This window comes from Monopterus albus, unplaced genomic scaffold (genome assembly GCF_001952655.1).
Source record: "Monopterus albus unplaced genomic scaffold, M_albus_1.0 scaffold14.1, whole genome shotgun sequence".
Classification (NCBI taxonomy): Eukaryota; Metazoa; Chordata; class Actinopteri; order Synbranchiformes; family Synbranchidae; genus Monopterus; species Monopterus albus.
In genome coordinates, this window is record NW_018127894.1 from 3,341,106 (window position 1) to 3,361,092 (window position 19,987).

A 19,987-nucleotide genomic window follows, 5' to 3' on the forward strand; every position below is an offset into this window, starting at 1 on the left:
TTGGCATGTCCCCGAGGATCCTCAGCAACTTCTACAGCTGCATCATTGAGAGCATCCTGACCAGCTGCATCACTGTCTGGTATGGCAGCACTACTGCTATGGCCCGCAAGCGCCTGCAGAGAGTGGTAAAGACTGTGGAGAAGATCACTAGGACTCCACTGCCCTCTCTCCAGAGTATTTACCACCGCAGGGTGTGTAGGAAAGCTGCCTCCATCCTCACAGATCCCACCCACCCCCAGCACAGACTGTTCGCCTCCTTACCCTCTGGCCGGAGGTTCAGAAGTGGGAAGTGTAGGAGCTCCAGAATGAAAAACTCTTTCTTTCCCTCTGCCATCAGACTCCTAAACAGCTGAGGAGTTTATTACCAGGAAATACGTCATATACTGTTGACCTGTACTTTTGCACATGCATAATTGCACATTGACTGTTGACTGTTGCACATGCTGCTCCCATGCAGCATACATTCTCTTATTATATTCTTATATATTTTTATTATATTGCTGCATTTGCTGCTTAAAGTGCCTTAGATTTTGTGTTACTTATTTATCTGCTTTATATTTCATTTGTATTTTGCTTGACTGTCAGCTGGCTGTGGCAGGGGTAACACTCAATATACACTGCTCAAAAAAATAAAGGGAACACAAGGAAAAATAAGACATTCACCTATGTAATGAACAAGGTATTTAATAAGAATATTTCATTCATTCAGATCTAGGATGTCTTATGTTGTGTTCCCTGCAGTATATGTATATGTATATAGCAGTATATATCTATAAATCTTCACATTTTTTTGTTTTGAACAAGCAAAGGCAATGTTTTTTTTTCAGGATCGATTCTGGCTTGCAAAATTGTTTTGTTTTGTTTGTTTGTTTATTTAATGTTGGCTGGTCTTTCTCTCTCTCTCTTATTGGTTTTACACAATTAACCAATTTTTGAGTTATAATTATTATTATTTTATATCATAATTGTTTTGTTCTGGTTATAAGTATTTACTGAAATTTAAAACACCACAAATAATCTAATAATTAAAAACACTTAAAAACATATAGAGAAAAGAGAATAAACAATATACTATATACTCTGCATACACTACAGACAGATGATTTTGGATTTGCATAAAGTATTTTTTAAAAAGGTCAAATTCAATATGTCACATTTGTCACAGCCTAATTTTTGTAGCCTAGATGTTCTTCCATTGTATTTAACGCGTCTCTGTTTACTTACTATTTGTCCCTCAACCAAACTAGGGCAGCAACCTGTCACCCCTGTCAATCATTCACAATGCCCGCCCCCAAAGAGAGCATTTTTCTGTTGTATCACCAACAAACTGGACACTGGATACTTTCAAACATTAGGTACGTTTAAAATTAGACAATTTAATCATTAGTGAGATATTTTGCTGTATTTACAACCAAACCACGACGGGTTTTTAACACAAGTTAACGTGAAATAAGACCAGGAAATGAAAAGCTGAGAGCAGGTGCGCGTCGTACAGTATTAACTTTCACAGTCACGTCACATCGATGTTTGCGGTTTCTGCTGTAAAGCTGTTTCAGAGTGATATATTGTGAAATTGTTCTGGTTTGTAATAGCCCCACGTAGATTGTGTCAGTGATCCGATAACCTCACTGTCAGTGATAGGCTTTCACCTGTCGCTGTTATGTAAATGTTGCGCCTCCTCTCTAGGCAAATTTTGCTAACTTTTCTTAGCTAGCTAACTGACTCTTTTTGCAGGTTATTTACCTTTGCACTTTATGAAATTGACTAGCAGTTGAGGAATTCATTTAGGAGAATGCTATTTATGAGGTAAATTTACCTCCAACCGATAGCAGCTGTGGCATATTTTTACAGTCACATGCTGTAATTTATTTCGGGCAGTTCAAGGAAATGAGGAAGTTCTTGTATGTCACGTTATTCTGTCACTTATGCATCATGGAAAATGATGGGACACTATAATGGGAATAACTATTTTTAACCCTACATGCAGAATTTCCTGACTCCCGTGCCCTTTTCCCCACAATGGCCTCTTCCTCAGTTGGAGATAATCAACTGCAGAGGATAATCAGAGATCTGCATGGTAAACAAGCTGTCCACACCTACAGTAAACAACATAACAGCATGTATCTTACAATATGTTGCTGTGTGTGTACTGTGTGGCCAATAGAAATATGCACACTTGTGAACATAAGTGAAGGAGAAAGGTACAACATCCAAAAACTTAAATCATTGCTGCAGAAAAATAAATAATTTTAAAAAAGATATCAAGCCATGAGATGGTAAAATTATTCAGTGTTTTTGTTCAAACAATAAACATTTCAATTATAGTTAAGGAAAAGTTCAGTAGTACATAAAGAAATGTTTATTGCTGATTGATAATAGAAATGTTGCACAGCAAATGCGAATAAAAATAATTGTAAGAAAAAAAATTGATAAAACAGTAGTACATAAAGAAATGTTTATTGCTGATTGATAATAGAAATGTTGCACAGCAAATGCGAATAAAAATAATTGTAAGCAAAAATATTATTGATAAAAATGTATATATAGATATATATATTTAATATGGATTTAGTTATTTTTGCCTTATGCTGTATGTGCACACAAGAACATAAGTTGGTATCTGCGTGTTTATGTGTAATTAATGGTGCTACTTTCCTGTTTAGATGCTGTGTCGGAGTTGAGTATGGAACACACGGAGTGTGGTGAACCCATCACCGATGACAGCGCCAGCCTCCGCAAGTTTTTCTATAAACTAGAGTACCTGCTACAGGTAAGTGCTCAGGAAGTATATAAGTTTCAAACTGAAACAGAATCACAAATACTTTACACACATTAGTGTCAGACAGATGTAATACCCAATCCACAGCACTGCAGATATTGAGGTGGTGTGTGTTTCTTACTGTAGTTTGACCAGAAAGAGAAGACAACCTTTCTTGGCCAGAGGAAAGACTACTGGGATTACTTCTGCGACTGCCTGAATAATATGAAGGGAGCTAATGATGGTATCCGTTTTGTTAAGTCCATCCCTGAGGTAATATTAATTTGCGGCATACACACAATCATCTTAGTGCATCAGCCCTACCATCACATGCAGCATATGCACACACACATGCACGCACACACTAAAAACCCTAAGGCAACTGTGTAACCATGTAACTAATCCTCTGGGCAGTCAAGTATATAAACCCAGAGCTGCTAATTCACTTGCTGGCTTGCACCTGTACTCTTTCTTCCTCCACTTCTGTCCCAGGAATTCACAGGTGAGAGCATCATACTGAACTATCTGTAGTTGAACTACACATAGTTTATACTACATTTCATTTGTACAGTAGGTTGTTTAAAATTCTGTGTGACTGACTTTTTTGCTTGAAAAGTCTTTAGCCCTGAATCATTTACCTAAATTTTAGCCTTTTTTCTGACTAATGATCTGATGTGAATCTTTTTGGTGATATGGGAGTATGATATGTCTATTGTCAATTAAAAGGGATGATCAAACAAAGTGTATTACCAACATATGTGATCAGTTTTGTGTGAGTACAAATTCAACACCCTGTGTCTGTTGATAAAGAGTGCCACATTGGCATAATGTGGCAATGAAGGGCCACAACTGATGGTTACTTTCATTTTTATTTCATCTGGTGATTACTTTTGCAGTTAAGTGATATGTCTTTTATTATTTCTCAGAACCCATAGTGACAGCTTCAAATGTCTTTTTTCTGCCCAACAGTCCAAAACCAAAAGGTAGTCAGTTTACTATCAAATGTGAAAAATAAAAGCTGAATATTGTTGCATTTGAAAAGCAGGGACTAGTGTGAAAAATGACCAATACTTAATGTATTGTCAAATTAGTTGTCTTTGCCAACTAATTGTTTTAGCCCTTCTTTCTGAAAAGTACTAATAATCTGACGTTTTATCTATTCAGGGGTCTTTTTAAAACAGAAATGAGAGTTTGGTGTCACACCACTTTAAAAAGCTGTTTTACTGATATTTTTGTTGTTGTATGCTACAATTGCTTGAGAATACAAACCCAGCACTCTACATTGGAAGTGGAAAATACCATAATAGTCTATTATGGTGGTGCACTGTAGGGCATTTAGATTAATTTGCCAGTTATCTCAGTTCATTGATGAATGTGTTCATTATAATTTCTTCAAGCCTAAGGTAATGTTGTCAGATTGCTTGTTTTGTCAGAAAAACAGTCTTAAACCAAATGTTATCCAGGTTACTGTCATATATGACAAGGTACGGCATCAAATCTTCACATTAGAGAAGTTGGAACCAGCATATGTTTGACATTGCTGCTCTAAAATTGAAACAATAAATCGATTAAATATTTCAGCTGATTGATTTAGCTTTGTTTCATTCTGTAGAAAAAACCTGGTTATGTCTGGCTGTAGCATGAGAGGGCTAATTAATGATGAAGTCCTACGTAGACGACCCATGTCTCGTTTTATGTTTATGGAAGTGTTTTCACTGGCATAGTTTTACATGGGTCTGTGTTTTTGTTTTTTTTTTCTTCACATGTCAGAGAGTTCAGTCAGTAACAGCTGACTGCTGTTTACTTGTTGGAAACCTCTGATCCATTACTTTTACTCTTCTTTTACTCATCTTGTTGGTCAGTCACAGACATAAGGGAGTGTGCGGCTGGTGTCTTCAGATCTGTGAGTCTATTGTCTTATTTAAATCCCTCCATCTGTCAATGTATTTGAGAGTATGGGTTAGATAGTGTCTATTCAGTGATGATCCTTAAGCATAGGCATAAAATAAAGATATGTGCAAAGACAAATTTTAACAAAGTCCTTGATCAATTGACAGAAAAATAAACTATTTTGATTTTGTTTGATTTATTGCAGCCGTTTCCTGGTTCTAGCTTTTCCAATATGAGGATTTTCTATGCTGCTTTTATCTGTTACTGTTGGTCAGTATTTGAAGATGTCACAACAGTTTTTGCTATTTTCTGACATACTGTATTATGGATTTAACTGATTAATTACTGTACATATTGGGCCAATAAATCAATATAATCTGTAGCTGCATATTTAACACCACAGGTTTATTACTCTCTTGTAAGTGAATCTGTTGTTACATTCACAGTAAAGAGTCTGACCCATGTGTCACTGCAGTCTGTAAGAGGACCTCTAGTAGCTACTGAGGTGAGACCATATGAAAATGAGGTAATGCCTGTGTGTGTATTTTTGTGTCCTCAGTTGAAGACATCGCTGGGAAAAGGAAGGGCCTTCATTCGCTACTCACTGGTTCACCAACGTCTCGCAGACACACTGCAGCAGTGTCTTTTAAATGAGAAAGTCACGAGGTTAGAGGAGACAGACGTGCACACACAAACATTTCACCATGCATGTTCTCTTGAAGTTTACTAGAAGTGCCGTTTCTGCAACTTGGTGGTACTGTAGTGTCACTCTTACAAGGAAGGATGACTCTCACTTCCTCATTTATGTCTTATTTCTCATTTTACACAAAAAAAAACACATAGACAAGTCACAGACACCTACATGTCCTACTTCCTTTGTCTTACATCAAAACAAATGTCCATCTTGAGCTGTATTTGACTTTTATTTAACCAGGATTGTCACTTATTGTCTGTATTTTGCAATATCTAATAACAATCAACAGCACAGTGTGAACTTAAAACACATTGCTTAATAAACTATATAAACATTATTTTATGTCCAATAAAATATTTGTGTTTATTTTATGGTATAGTGTTTTATGTTTTTTTTTTGTTTTATTTGTATTCTTTCCATACAGTGACTGGTACTATGCTCGGAGTCCCTTCCTCAAGTCACAACTCACTGCTGATATAATCTGTCATCTTTATGAGCTCAACCAGATCCAGTTTGATGTGGCAGCCAGAGGTTATGACCTCGATGCAGATTGGCCGGCCTTTGCAAGGTAACCAGCACTTAAAATTATCTGTGTACATTTTTCAATTCAGCAGCTTGAAATATTAGCCAGTTTAGTGCAGCTAGTTTAAAAATTATGGTTAAGATGTCTGAAGAATATCTTGCTTGGCTGTGTGTAAAGTAAATATGTGCGAAAGTGTGTGCTTGTCAACAGGGTGTGAGCGTTGATGACTGTTCCTAATGTCAACACCTTTGCTAAAACTTCACTTCCTTTTCCTCAGTTGGGAGTCACTAGACAAGCAATGGACACTGTGTATTTTTAAAAGCATAATTTTGTGTGGTTGATGTATTGAGTCACATTATTGTAATAATATATTGCAACAACCTACAACAACACAAACTGAGGTTTGAAAAATTAGCTGAAAAGAGTTGAATCAGCACCAGTCATACACATTATAAACAGAAGTAAAGATTAATTCACAATGCAGTTTTGTTGTGAGGGCTGTTTTATAGGATTACATCGGACTCTACCGATACAGTGTTTATGATGTTGTCTCTATTCTTTGCAGTTTCTTTTTAGTAAGTGCTTGTATGCAAATATTAGTTTTGCTTGGCTTTTCTCATGAGTAACAATCACAGAAAGACTCGCACTGTGGTTTTCACATTGACTGCGACTGAATGGGATGCCTGACAGTTTTGTAACTGTACCAGAGAAGACATACTTAACATGCTATTTGACAACATACCTAAAACATATTTCTAGCTGTCATTTGAGAAGCTTCCAGAAATAGTCTTACTGTGACACTATTGTAAAGTCCGAGTAACAATTAGATCAGTAATATACAGTATATTGTTTTAAGTTGTTTATCATATTCTTTTAATATAGTCCTTTGATGTTTTTTTTAAACTCTTAGAAAAAAATCTAATCTAAAGACACCTGAACATTTCCAACAAGCGCATAGGAACTTTACAGCTGTTTTCGTGACAAAACACAGCCATGTGACAGTATTGGTATTGTTTCATTTTGGGTTCTATAGCTTTCTAAAACTGTATCAGGAAAAACTGAGAAGTAGTTGTGGCATGGAAATATTGAGAAAGTTAAGAGAAAAAATTGAGACATGTTCAGTTGGTACATGTCACTTCTGTAAGTGGCAGCATAACTTTCTTTTATAAGTAACAGTCAGAAATGTCAGAGTTGGTTTTGTGCAGTAGTACAGTATTAAATTCCTGTTCTTAGAAGTTGTATTGTTGAAACATTGTTTTTGGTTTGCATATAAAAGGTACCAAATTACATAGTCCTTTCCAGGAAATGTCTTTGGAAAACGTTAAGAAATTAGGGGACAAGTACGATAAAGTGTTACCATAGGGCTACCTTGTGTAAATGCTCAATCCTGTGAATTAAAATTCCTCTTTTGTGTTAACATTGTTGATTTGAATTTCTTGTTTGTGTTACCCAATCATCAGGTGTTAAATGGCCTTAATATTTAGTATCTCATTGTGTTAAAGGCGAACATTAGGCACAGCCCCACCAGCTTTCCAGTGGAAGCCTCCCAGTCGCTGCTCCAGCGTCAACAGTCTGGTTAGCAGCTATTCACAGTCACAGGTACATGCAATACTAATACAGTTATATGCAAAGGTCTTGGCCAGCTCCTGACAAATGACACATTTTGGTGGTTTATGAACTAAAAAGAGGTAAATATAATCCCTGCAAGTTATAAAAATATATTTTTTTAAAAGGTTGCCTTTCTTGAAATGCTAATGTACTGTTCACACCACTGTTAGCTGATGACATTTCCAGAGCTGATAAATTTTCTGGTTTTTAAAGTTCATGTCATAAAAAGTAACCGTCCATTAACTTTTGAAGAAAAGCTTATTTTTTAAATGTCTTAGTTTTTTCCCCTCTAAAAAAATTTGCAAAATATAAAATTTACCCAGGAGTGGTCAACTTTTTGTATACAACTGTACATACTTTTACACAAAGTGTTACATAAATATGACTGCTTGAAGTTTAAAGCATTTGACAAGAGCTCTTTTTTTATGCACTGACTAGGCACAAGAGTTTCTCCCAGTCTCAGACTTGAGTCACACTCTCCTTGATGAAGTGGGAGAACTGGGGGAACCTTCTTCTTGCAGTGTCACAGAGACTCTCCGCATTGAGCTTGATCAGTCTGAGCTCAGACAGCAGGAACTTCTTCTACGGGTTCAGGAGTTAGACAAAGAGGCTATTGAGCTGAAAGGCATAGTTAAAGACCTTCAAAGCCAGCTAGCAGCTCAGAAGTCTTCTGGACACTCGGAATTCACAGAAGCCCAAAGTAACCAAGAAGCAGACAATCAAGACAGAGTAAATCACCTTCAGATCTGTAGGGAAGCAATAAGCAGTGAAGTTCAAGACAGACTGACAGCTGCTGAGAACAGAAATACAGAGCTTCTCTCTAAGTTGGATGAGGCACTTGAAGAAAAGGGACAACAAGCCATCAGCTACTATGGCTCAGCCTGGAAGATCCAGGAGCTCCTGGATAAACTCAAGGTGTTAGAGGAGGAGAGATTGGAGGCAAAGAGAGAGGCTGATGATAGGGCCGTGCACTCTGATCGCTTATCACAGGAACTTAAACAAAGGGAAGGAGATTTGAGAAACAGTGAGGAGAAGCTAGCTCAAGTAAAAGCTGGAGCCCATGCTGAACAGAGGGAGGCACTCAAACGGTTGGAGGAGCTCCAAGGGGTAGTTGGTCAAATTCAGGGGGCTTTGAGTTTGAAGGAGGAGGAAACAGGGAACCTGAGAGCCCAGTTACAAGATCTACAAGCATCACTGGAGTGCAGAGAACGACAGGCAGAGGAGTTGAGGAAAAGACTGCAGGAAGAGAGACGTAGCATGAGTAGTAGCCAGAATGAGGAACTGGAGAGTCTGATCTTGGACTTAAGAAAAACTCTAAAAACCAAAGAGAAGGAACTAGTTGTTAGTTCAGAGAGAATAAAACATTTAGAGGAGCAGTTGGAGAAACTAAATGTTGAGAAAGAAAGTCTGCACTGTAGACTCAATCATAATGAATTCACCTCCTGTGATCAAACTGAGAACCTTGAGGACTACAAAAGTCAATGCGGTGATCTCTTCGAACAAAACACTAAGTTACTTCAAACAGTTAATATGAGTGAGGAGAATGTTATACAGCTGATAGAGAGCAGGGCTACCTTGTTAGACGAGCTAGCTTCTTTGAGGGCTTCTGAGAAGCACTTAAAGGGGAGGTTAGAGGCTGCAAACATGGGTGTAGAAGACAGGGAAAAAAAGCTTTTAGATGAAAACCTGCACTTGGAGGAGGTCACCCAGAAGCTGCTCATCCAGAAGGAAGTATCAGACACTCAATTAAAGAAACTAGAGCATCAGAACAGGGAGCTCCTTGAAGTTCAGTCATTGTTAAAGAAACAGTTACCAACAACTCAAGAGGAACTGGAATCTCTCGCTGCCAAAGCCGCAAAGCTGGACAAGAGCCTCACAGTGTCCCAAAGAAGCCAAGCAGAGTTATGTGAAAAACTACAGGAAACTGAGGCTAAATTCGGAGAACAACCTGTTAAATGTGGGCTTCTGCAGGTTCAAGCAAAGGAGCTGGAGAGCAGAACCAGAGAGCTGCACAATGAAAAAGGAGCAGCAGAGAGCAATGAAGCAATGCAGACACTTCATGATGAAAATCATTCATTTGTGGAAACCAAAGAGCCTCTATCCAGAGTGGCGATAACTGAGGCCCAACTGGAGGTCAGCCTATGGGAGGTAACCATGCTCCGGGAAGAGGTGGTGGAGCTCAGGGCTCAGCTTCTATCAGGAAATGAGGAGAGGATGAAAGGTCAGGCCCTGCAGGAGATGACAGAGGCCTCCAGAAAGGACCTTCAGTGTTTAGCAGAACAACTCAAGGCCCAGGTGGAGGAACTAAACCGCCAGCATGTTGATGAGATTCTTCGCTCCCGGGAGCAAGTGGACACCCTTATCCGTGAGCGAGACGGTGAGGCTCAGGCTCGAGCAAGTCTGGCTGCAGAGGTGACGGCTTCCAGAGAGGAGCTCAGTAAACTGAAGCTGCAATATGATGCCTTGAGTCTGGAGAACAGTGAATCCAGGGAGGCGCTCCATATTGCAAACACAGAGACAGCTGAACTCGGTGTGCGCGTTTGTATGCTAACTGCTGAGAATGAAGAGGCTCGTCTGCACTGGGAGGGTCTGTCGACAAAGCTGCAGGAGCTGGAGGAGGAAGGGGCTCTGGAAGTTGAGAGGCTGAATAATTACATGGAGCAACTACGTCAGGAGAACCAACAACTCCTCAGTCAGCTCCACAACGAGAAGGGTCTGTTGTCAACCAAGCAGAAGCTGCCGAAGGAGCTGAGCGAGGCCCAGCAGGAGGCTGAAGATGGACAGAAAATAAACCAGGAGGAGATCCAGGCATCCCAGCTCCAGCTCAGCAGCCAAGACATGAGTCATGGCAGCCAGCTTCAGGTCAGACATAAACAAGTCAGCTGAAGAAATGTACAGTAGTATGCGTAATTATGTGTTTACATGCACCAACGTAACCATGTTACTGTTTGCCTCCTGCTGTGAGCTGATTGTATGTATGAAAAACCAGTTTTTTGTAATTGCAGTAGAGGATGAGAACCACCACAGATTTCCACAGCTAGATTTCTCCTGAATGTTGACTTTTTGGCATTGCACTGTAGATGTTTATTAGCATTACCATCTTTATCACTACTGTGATGAAATTGGTATTCATATTCTCATCCAGGGTGTGAACCAAGAGTTAGAGGAAATGAGATTACAGCTGATGACTGAGCAGGAGAAAGTGGTCAACTTGAAGAACAAACTCGAGCAGCTAGAGGTGAGAAGATAACCTGCTACTTACGAGCTTGGTACTGTGTCATATGTAGGTAATTCCTGCTCTCACCAACATTATATGTACAGATTTTAAAGAGACTGCAAAGAGTCAGCTGGAATAAGGTTCTTTGGTCTGAGACCAAATGAATGATGAGACCAAAATTGAATGTTTTGGTCATTACACTTGTTTTCCAACAAGATAATCACCCTAAGTATAAAGCCAAAGCTCCACAGTACTGGCTTCAAATCAACTAGTTAATGTCCTGGATTGTAATTAATTTAGGTCACTTTATAGAAAACTGTTTTCACATTAACATTGAATGGTATTTTTCTTTTTGTTCAGTGTTGTTAGACATTAAAACCTAAACCTTCCAAAGGTTGGGCAAATACGTTTTTACTACTATAATCCCAGGAATTTTTAAAAATGTGGTTTGAGGAGTTGATATAGTGAAATAACATGGGTATGGAAATGAAACCATGTTTAAATGTGGCCTATGCTGCTGACAACAACGTGTATATCTGTTTATCTTTATGTGTATTTGTATGTCTTGGATTGATAAATGAACATATAAATTGCAGTTACATTGTATTATATTGGCATTTGAAGTAATCATAATGTTATGGTCACAAGCATAATTCCCAAAGAACCTGAAATAATGTCTTGCTTTGCTGTGTTGATTGCAGGCAGAGAATCAGAGATATTGCCAACAGACTGAGGAGAGAAACATCCAGATGGCCGAGTCTGAAAATCTCATCCAGCAGAAAGATGACGAGATAACCCATCTGAAAGAGAATTTATCAAGGTGAGATACTGTATTCATAATCACACATTCTGGACCAAGTTAAAGCTCCATGGAAAATGTTTCTAATCCTGTTTCAGAATGCTTGTTTTTTTTTTAGAATAACAAAAAAATTCAAGCTGCATGGAGAAAATCAAAGTCCCCCTGAGAAGGCAATGTATTTTTGGGCAGGTTATACATTAGTTTGTGTATGTTACTGTGCAGGTCTGAGAAGGGTCTAGCAGCGGCTCAGCAGTCCTGTGAGGAGTTGAGTGAAAATCTACGGAGAGCCACAATGGACAAACAGAGCTTCGATCTTAAGACGGCCGCTGAAATCGATGATCTTTACCGGACCAAAATCAACTTGGAGGAAAGACTGGTGCAACTCATCAGGTATAAAAATACTTCCCACGCCCTAAGATTTAATGTAATCTACTCCTGCTTACTGTTTTTTAGGTTTTATTTTTTGTCTTTGTTTTCTAGCCACTGTTTTTCAAGAGACACAATGTCTAGATTTGTTTTCCAGTGAGGTGCGAACTTGGAGCCCTCTTGCTGTGAGGCGACAGTGCTAACAACTACACCACCATGCCCCCCTTCCACCTGTAGTATGTAGTTCTTATATATTTCTTTATAGCTTATACGAATATGGCCGGTTTTGTTCTCTGCAGGGAGAAGGATGCTCTCTGGCAGAAGACAGATGCCCTAGAGTTTAAGCAGAAACTGCGCGATGAGGAGATGGAGAGAGACGTGAACTACTGTCTAGGCTGTCGCACTCAGTTCAGCTGGTGGCTTCGCAAATATAACTGCAGGTCAGATGGCCCCTTGTGTAATAAACACACATACAGAACATACTGTACATACCACTATGATGACTGAGCAAACCTCTGTCAGTGCTGCTACTTTTATTAGTTGTGTATTGGTAAAACAGTGTTGCAAAACACTAAATGCATTCACCACATTTTATTCTTTGGGAAATAGCATGCAATATTAGCTGCAGAAGCATTTTTGTTATGCAAAAGTAAAGTAATTGTACTTGTGCATAGCTGCTGCCAAAATGACATTTCCCTTTAAATGTCAGAGGAATAGTTTCACTGACGTCCAGTGGCATTTTATTTCAGTATTTCACATCTTGTTTCGCTGTACTGATTGTGACCTAGTGCTGAAGTGCTCTACAGCACAGTATCAAAACACATCAGATCAGATGCTAAATATAACTCAGTCTCAGTCCCTGTAGTGCAACAGCATTTTAGCACAGATAGTGAATGAATTGCACCTGAAGCCTAAGTTTGATGTGATTTGTTGCATAAAATTTTAAGCAACAATTGATCTGTTATCAGTTTATTGTCCCGTCGATAAAACATTTACATGACAGTTGGTTTTATTATTTTCCATGTGAGACTTTAAACAATGAGCAGAGTTCTGAGATTTCAACTGTGGGAGAAACAGACTAAACAGTGCATCAGTGGATCATTTAAAGGTCATTGCAAAAATATGTAAATGCAAACACTACAGTGAGAAAATGAGCCGCGCATTTGAGAGTTTCACATAGTTTGAGAAACAATTTTTATTCAATAATTGATGAAAAATTGTAGGTTAAAGTTAAAAGCAGCTGTAAAGCTGAAGAATGACTGAGCATCAGAATATCAGTGTTTCAACCCACATGACAACAGTTTCAGCCTTTCTTCCAATAAACATTAAAGTTGCCTGTACTTTTACTGCTTAGACCTCTTCTCAGAGGTCAAACCAGTACAACTGTTAAGATTTTCTCTGTAAAAAACTTTCATGTGTCATTATGGGTTTTTTTATTCTGTCTTTACACATGAGAAGAGGTTTTTGTAGGAACTGATTTGAAACATGCTCTATAAAGACGTTTTGCTGACTTAGAGAATATAGTGATCAGCCCTCTATACACAATAATAACCATTTCAAAATAATGAGCCATTTTACTCAGTCTATCCATCTCAGTCATATTATATCCACTGTTTTCCCAGGCTGTGTGGGCGTCCCTTCTGCTACTACTGCTGCAGTAACACAGTGAGCACCCAGCAGGGCGGCAACAGAGAGAGCTGCTGCAGGGACTGCTACAACAAGCACAGTGCAGTAGTGGAGCGCCACCCACAGGAGGAAGTGACAAACAGCACACTGGGTTCACCTTTTAAACGTTTGCTCCAGACAGGAAGAACTATGACCAGTGTCTCAGGTAACAGTGCACACTGAAACATAGACGCACACAGGATCAAACAGGTATTATTAGTATTTGCATGTTTGCTTTAGAACACACTGGTGTGTTGATCATGACATATACAATACAGTAGGGCTGTACCCGACTAAAGATTTTGTCAGTCGACTGTCATTTGGCTCTTCAGTGCAATTGTTCAACTATTCAGTCTTTTTCTCACAATTAATGAAATAAAAAGACGGTTTGACATCAAATCTAAGGTAGCAAAACAAACAGAGAAGAGAGACGCTGACCAGTGGAGGAGGACAGGCTGCATCAGGGTGTGCCATCAGCTGAGTGGACCCCCATGTGTGCACCCAGGTCCCTTTAACTGCCCTGAGTCTGATGTCAGATGTGGTGCTGACCAAAATGTCCAATAGACGCTTAAAGAAATGAACAGAAATTAGAAATTAAGATGTGCACTTAAATATGTTTGGTTTTTAAGTAATGTATTTCCCAATTCTAATCTACCAACAGTCACACTAAACATTGAATTAATTTTAAAACCTTAAAAACAGTTAATTGCTTTCTGTAATTTTTGGTATAATGTTTATTCGTTTTAAAAGGCATAATGCTTTGTAAAATATTGGGAACAAATATTAAAGAAATACTTATAATGACAAAACTGTTACTGTAACTTAAATCTTATAATAATATATAACTGTTGAACAGAGGAAAACTAAACAACCAGTTACAACATCAAATTGTTTTTAAGAATGGTTGGTGAATGAGACCCAGTGCTCTTATAGGCAAATATTTCTTCTAAAATATGGTTATAGCCTAATTTACCAACAGGTTTAAGTTTCTCCCATCAGGTAACCACAGCGCATGTTGTTGCTGAGCGTTTGATGCGTGCCAGCTTGCACTGCGAATGATTCCCCTTATTATAATTCCTCCTTGAAATGTTTTCCTCTCTCAGGGGGCAGCCCTACAGTACACTAGGTGTACATGGTAAATATGGTAATAAACATGAAGATATTGTTTATCCTCTAGGACCAGATGAAGGTGACAAACGTGATGATGGTGTTTTTGACATCGTCACAGAGGACGAAGTGAGGGGGGTCCACCACAGTGACTCCATCTCTTTTGCCAGTGCCTGCTCTCCTGGACACGGCCAGCAGAGGGCAGCACAACTGTAAGCATCTACAGTAGGTGCTGTGCATTCCCTGGCAGAGGAACTGAGGGCTGTAGTACACAGAGTCAGGGATACAGACTGTAAATCATGACATGACAGACAACCACAGAAGATATGATTTAACAAACACCTCCTCACAAAATGCCAACTTCAGCCTAAAACAGTCTTTAGCAAGCTGATTCCAGTTTAATTCTGGAGGCCATCACTGTAAGAAAACTATATTTTTTGCTGCAGTGAAAAAAAAAACCATGATCTTAAATGTGTGACAGTTCTCTACATATTGATATACAGTAAATCATGTATAATTGTAAAATATCTGTCACTTTCCCTGGAAACAGCAATGCCAGCATAGGAGGAAGCACATCAGAGGATACTGAGAACCTCAGTGCAACAGTGCAGGATGCAGAGATTTGCCTGCTGAAGTCTGGAGAACTCACGTGAGTTTCAGTTGCAGTGAAAATTACACCAAAAAAACAGAAGGCAGCAGTTTTGTGTTTACACATGGATGCAGTCACATGGTCAGACTTATTCTGGAGTAACCTTTATGATAAATCCACAAATGGGAAGTGAAACATGAAACTATGCATTACATGGACAGTTTCCCTAAATGTTACTTGGTACATGTTGTGAAACCTCTGCTCCTATAGTAGATGACAGCAGGTTCTTGGGGAACACCACTGCATATGTGAATAAAAGTTATATAAAGCCTTTTGTGGCTGTGTGAAATCTGATAAACTGTCTCAAGTGATGTCTCTAGGATCAGTGACTATTAGATGTGGAGACTACAAGACTGAAAATGTACAAACTCCAGGGATGCGGAGTTAGAAAGTAGTGAGCTTTCTACTGAGGCAGGAGGCGTGAAGCTAGATTAGTCACTAAAAGCTTAACACACCTGAATGTCTGTCTGTTGGTAGTTGCATTGTGGGTGATGTACATGCCAGATTTTGACAAGAAAGAAGAATGTAAGAGGCTGAAGTTCTCTGTGCATTGTGAGTCCAGCAATGTTACAGGAGTTCAATGCTAAATCATTGGAGTTCTCTTAATAAGATGGTAGTGGTACAGTCAGGCTTTCCCCTTTTTCACTGAAGGAAATAAGGCTGCAGCTGACAGTTACATACATTCAACCCAAGGTGACGATTTCAAATGTATTAATTTGACTGACCACTAGTGCAAAACCTAAAATATTTACTAGTTTAATGTAAGACTTGAAGCAGATTCAGGCAGATGGTTGGCATTTCTACTTGGAAAATAACCTAATCATTTGGTAATACAATCAGATAATGAGGTGCTTGACTAATAGATTAGCCCCTTACATAAGACTAATCTTTTCATTGTAATTGAAAATTGCATCGACATGTAGCAGCTTGATTCCTTCAATATACGTTATAACGCCAGCATCTTTTGAGAAATGTTTCTTTCTTTGCCACCACCCCAAATCTTCTATACGTTGTTGAATAATTGATTAGTAGTTTGACAGAAAAATAATTTCCAACTATATTTATGACTAATTGTTCATTCCATTTTTTTTCATTGAAAATGTGAATATTTGTTGATTTTCGTAGACCTCCATCATAGTTAACTGAATCGCTTTGGGTTTTGAACCAAGCACTTTGAACATAGCAGCCTGATTTCTGAGAAACTGACTTTACAGTTTAATCTACAATGAAAACCATTGCCAGTTGCAGCCCTACAACACTGTGAACTTTCTTGTGGCCTGCTTTTTACCCTGTGCTATAGGCTTTCTGTCCCCTGCACAGTGGATGACATCTCAGGATTTGGGGACAGTTTCCGAGAGCTCTTCATCAAGTCCAGCTGTTACAGCACCATCCCCATCACCATCAGTAGTCCTGGTCCCACCGTCACCTGGAGGTTTACATCCGAGCCAAAGAGCATTGCCTTCAGTGTGGTCTACAGAGAGAGCACAGAGATGCCGCTGGAGCAGGCCAAGGTGAGACACCAGCATGTGCATGTAATACCATGTGAAAACAACACCTTCTCTCAGGGAAAGCTTCCAAGTACTGCTCCAATTTTAGCTGAGTCTGCAGCTTCCCTTGGTTTTACAAGGCATTATAAGGGTTTCACCTCATTAATTAGCTAGCCAACAACTTCACTATTTTGATTCACCCTCACTGCTCTTATAGTGTCGTCCTTGGCTACATGCACGTTTTCATAAAACCCACTGTACACTAACTGCTCAGCAGCAAACGGTGGACAGAATATTTAGTGACTAAAAATGATGGCACAGTTGGAGCTAACAGATTAACAGAGCTAAAAGAGAGCAAATATTGGACTTGAATTTATCAGATGGGCTGCAAATGAATGATCATGTTGCTCCATAACTGCTGGATTCGACTAGTGTTACACCATATTCTGAAAACCCTACAACCCTTTCAGCACAGTAGAATTGCTCTGGTGTAGGTTTGATACTGAGTGAATTTTTTTAAAAAGTACATATTTTCTTAACTAAGATGTCCTTTATTCTCCACCAGATAAGCTGCCTGATTCAGTAATGATTCAAAACTGAAATCAGATTTGATAAAATGCTATTGACTCTCATCCTGACAACGTCATATCATTCTCTCACCCTTTCTGATCTGTGCCTAAGCAGAACTATTACTCTACCAGGCTTTGTGTCCGTTGCTCTCTGCAGGTTTTAATCCCACTGACTCGCTGCAACGCCCACAAAGAGACAGTTGAGGGGCAACTGAAAGTCAGAAACCCTGGAGAATACACACTCATCTTTGACAATTCCTTCTCCAGGTCAGTAATACTGTTCCAAACTTGAGTAGCTCCTATAGTTTTATGTGAATTATTTGTGTTTTTGCATAGAATGCAAAACTAGATAGGAAGGAGCAAAAGACAGTGCAAAGCAAACAGTCCTCTGTCTTTCCTACTAATCAGGTTCATCTCAAAAAGAGTGCTGTATCATCTGAGTCTAGACAAGTCTGCAATGGAACTGACCTCTCCTGAACATGACAGGAAGCACAAGAAGGTGTAAAACGGACTTTGAAACCAGGGTGTTGAAGCTCATGCACGTGACTTCAAGGCAACTGTGTCAGAGATGACTGATGTTCAGCGACCTTAATGAAAGGTTATGGCATTCTAAAAATGTCCCTCACAGCTTGCTGCCTGCTCATGAGGTGTCACACATCAGATGAATTCTGGTCATGGGAAAGCTGAACAGGCTGAAAACAATGAAGGTAATCAGCTTTACACTATTCAGTGTGAGGCAGCACTACCTTTTATAAAAGCTTGACATTGTACAGTAGTTTAAATGGAGCATTAAGGACGTTGATCTTTAGTTGATCAACGGAGGTTTGTTATTACTGTATGCTACAGGTTTGTCAACATGCCCATCTCCAGTTGGCAACTTTCAAAACTGCATCCTTGCAGGGGTAATTTTACTTCACCCTGAGGTGGAATTGATTGATAAATTAATTGTGTTCCTATTATTCACCCCTCATGAAGACTGCTGTGGGTAAAAGGGGAATAACATGCTTCCCACTAGGAGCTGGTGATGTGGCTGAAATCCTTTATCACTACATGTAATACCTGGAAAATCAGCAGAGAACTCGATAAAATAACAACACAGGAATGCTTGAGTTTGACTTATCTTGAGATTAAATGCTTGTTAAATCAACACTTTTTGACACTTATGCAAAAGTAATTTAAAAACTCAATACCGATGTGAGTCAGCTTTGTACAATGATACACCAAGCTGTTAAAGGGGGTAGGGGGATGTAAATGGCATTGAAAAATCTCTGACAGCTGACCAACAATAAGATTTTCTAGAGTAAAGTTTGTTGTTGTAGTTGCCTAAGCTGGTATAAATGGAATAATTATTAACTTTAATCTTAACTGAATTAGTTTTACTGTCTTAAACACACCAGTAACAAACCACTACGTGTAACTAACTGTATGAATGGGTCAAACCTAGTCTTCACACTGTGTCCAAAACCTGCACGGAACGCTCTTGTAAAGTTCATGCTCTTTTCACCTGTCTTTATGACTGTTGCCTTTTTAGCTGTCAGACACGACAAGAAATGTGTTGCTTCACAGTCATGAAGCTGCAGCACCAACACATTGTACAGTTTTACCGTGCCTCAGTTAAACAGGCTTTAATTCAACACATGGTTAATGATGATTTCAGCCAGCAAATAGGAGAAAGTGCTTTCTATGCATGTAAACACTAAGAATCTGCACATTCCTCAACCCAACTTCTTGTAACCCTCACAGGGATCAGTGCTTTAAATATTTAACTAACAAATTAATCTAATGAACTGGCAGTTACCTTTTTACAGATGCTGATGATTTAGCATTACATTTAGTGAGGATATTTAATTTCTCATTACATACATAACACCTTTATATGAAGGAATAATGTTTGTTTTGGAAAAACAAACAATAGTGATGCTATTTATTTACAGAATGCTTTTCTAGATAGAAAGAGAAGTTAGTTTTGATACAGTTTAATATTGTTGTATATTGTGTTGAATAAACTACAGTGTGTCAAACAGAAATAGGAGAAGTTAAGCAAACAAACAGTACAAGTCCAAAAATCTGCTTTAGACTTAACGTTTTCCTTTATGGACTTATTTGAAGAGTTTAATTTTGAAGAGTAACTTTTTAAGAAGAGTGTCTAGATTGAATCTGTTGATTATACTGACTTAAATATACTAAAACACTTTATTCATCACTTTATTATTGAACAGAGAATTTTCTAAATACCTTCCAACTTTGAAGATAATTTTAAAAGCTGCATTTTAAACATAACTGACAGAAGGAATCAAAGTATAAAAAACAACACAACACAATACACTTTATATGTATCTAAAAGTCATATATTACCAAATATATTGGGGAGACACATTTGTCCATATGTATCTAAAAGTCATATATTGCCAAATATATTGGGGAGACACATTTGTCTGTTTTACGGTTCATTATTTTTGACTGTCTTATTGAAATGGAATTTACATACAGTATTTAAGGTTTGTAACAATGTATTTCAGGTTATGGGCAAATAAAGATGACTGTAATAACTGCTTGTGAGTGCTGGTCAGTTGTTCCATATGATTCATAGCATGTGAGGCCATGTCTTGTTCTGCACATTCCCAAGTGTTTTGTGTGCGCGCGCACAAGCTATTG

At 38.7% G+C, this 19,987-nt stretch overlaps 1 protein-coding gene across 3 annotated transcripts; it reads left to right on the forward strand.

The window, feature by feature from the left end:
* Positions 1-1,231: 1,231 nt before the first annotated feature.
* On the forward strand, positions 1,232-19,708 carry LOC109955370 (FYVE and coiled-coil domain-containing protein 1-like). 3 transcript variants are annotated; one of them, XM_020591480.1, is made up of 18 exons: positions 1,232-1,355; positions 1,988-2,077; positions 2,664-2,770; positions 2,906-3,031; positions 5,208-5,314; positions 5,767-5,910; positions 7,368-7,464; positions 7,912-10,335; positions 10,619-10,711; positions 11,392-11,510; positions 11,712-11,879; positions 12,155-12,295; positions 13,478-13,686; positions 14,704-14,839; positions 15,178-15,276; positions 16,577-16,787; positions 17,490-17,599; positions 17,741-19,708. In XM_020591480.1, exons 2-18 carry the CDS (start codon positions 2,020-2,022, stop codon positions 17,835-17,837), a joined length of 4,446 nt encoding a protein of 1,481 aa, XP_020447136.1. In that variant the 5' UTR covers positions 1,232-1,355; positions 1,988-2,019; the 3' UTR covers positions 17,838-19,708. The 3 variants fall into 3 exon arrangements, with proteins under 3 accessions (XP_020447136.1, XP_020447134.1, XP_020447135.1); XM_020591478.1 differs by having other exon boundaries at positions 1,233-1,355; positions 14,698-14,839; XM_020591479.1 differs by lacking the exon at positions 1,232-1,355 and adding an exon at positions 1,496-1,901 and having other exon boundaries at positions 14,698-14,839.
* The last annotated feature ends 279 nt before the right edge of the window (positions 19,709-19,987 follow it).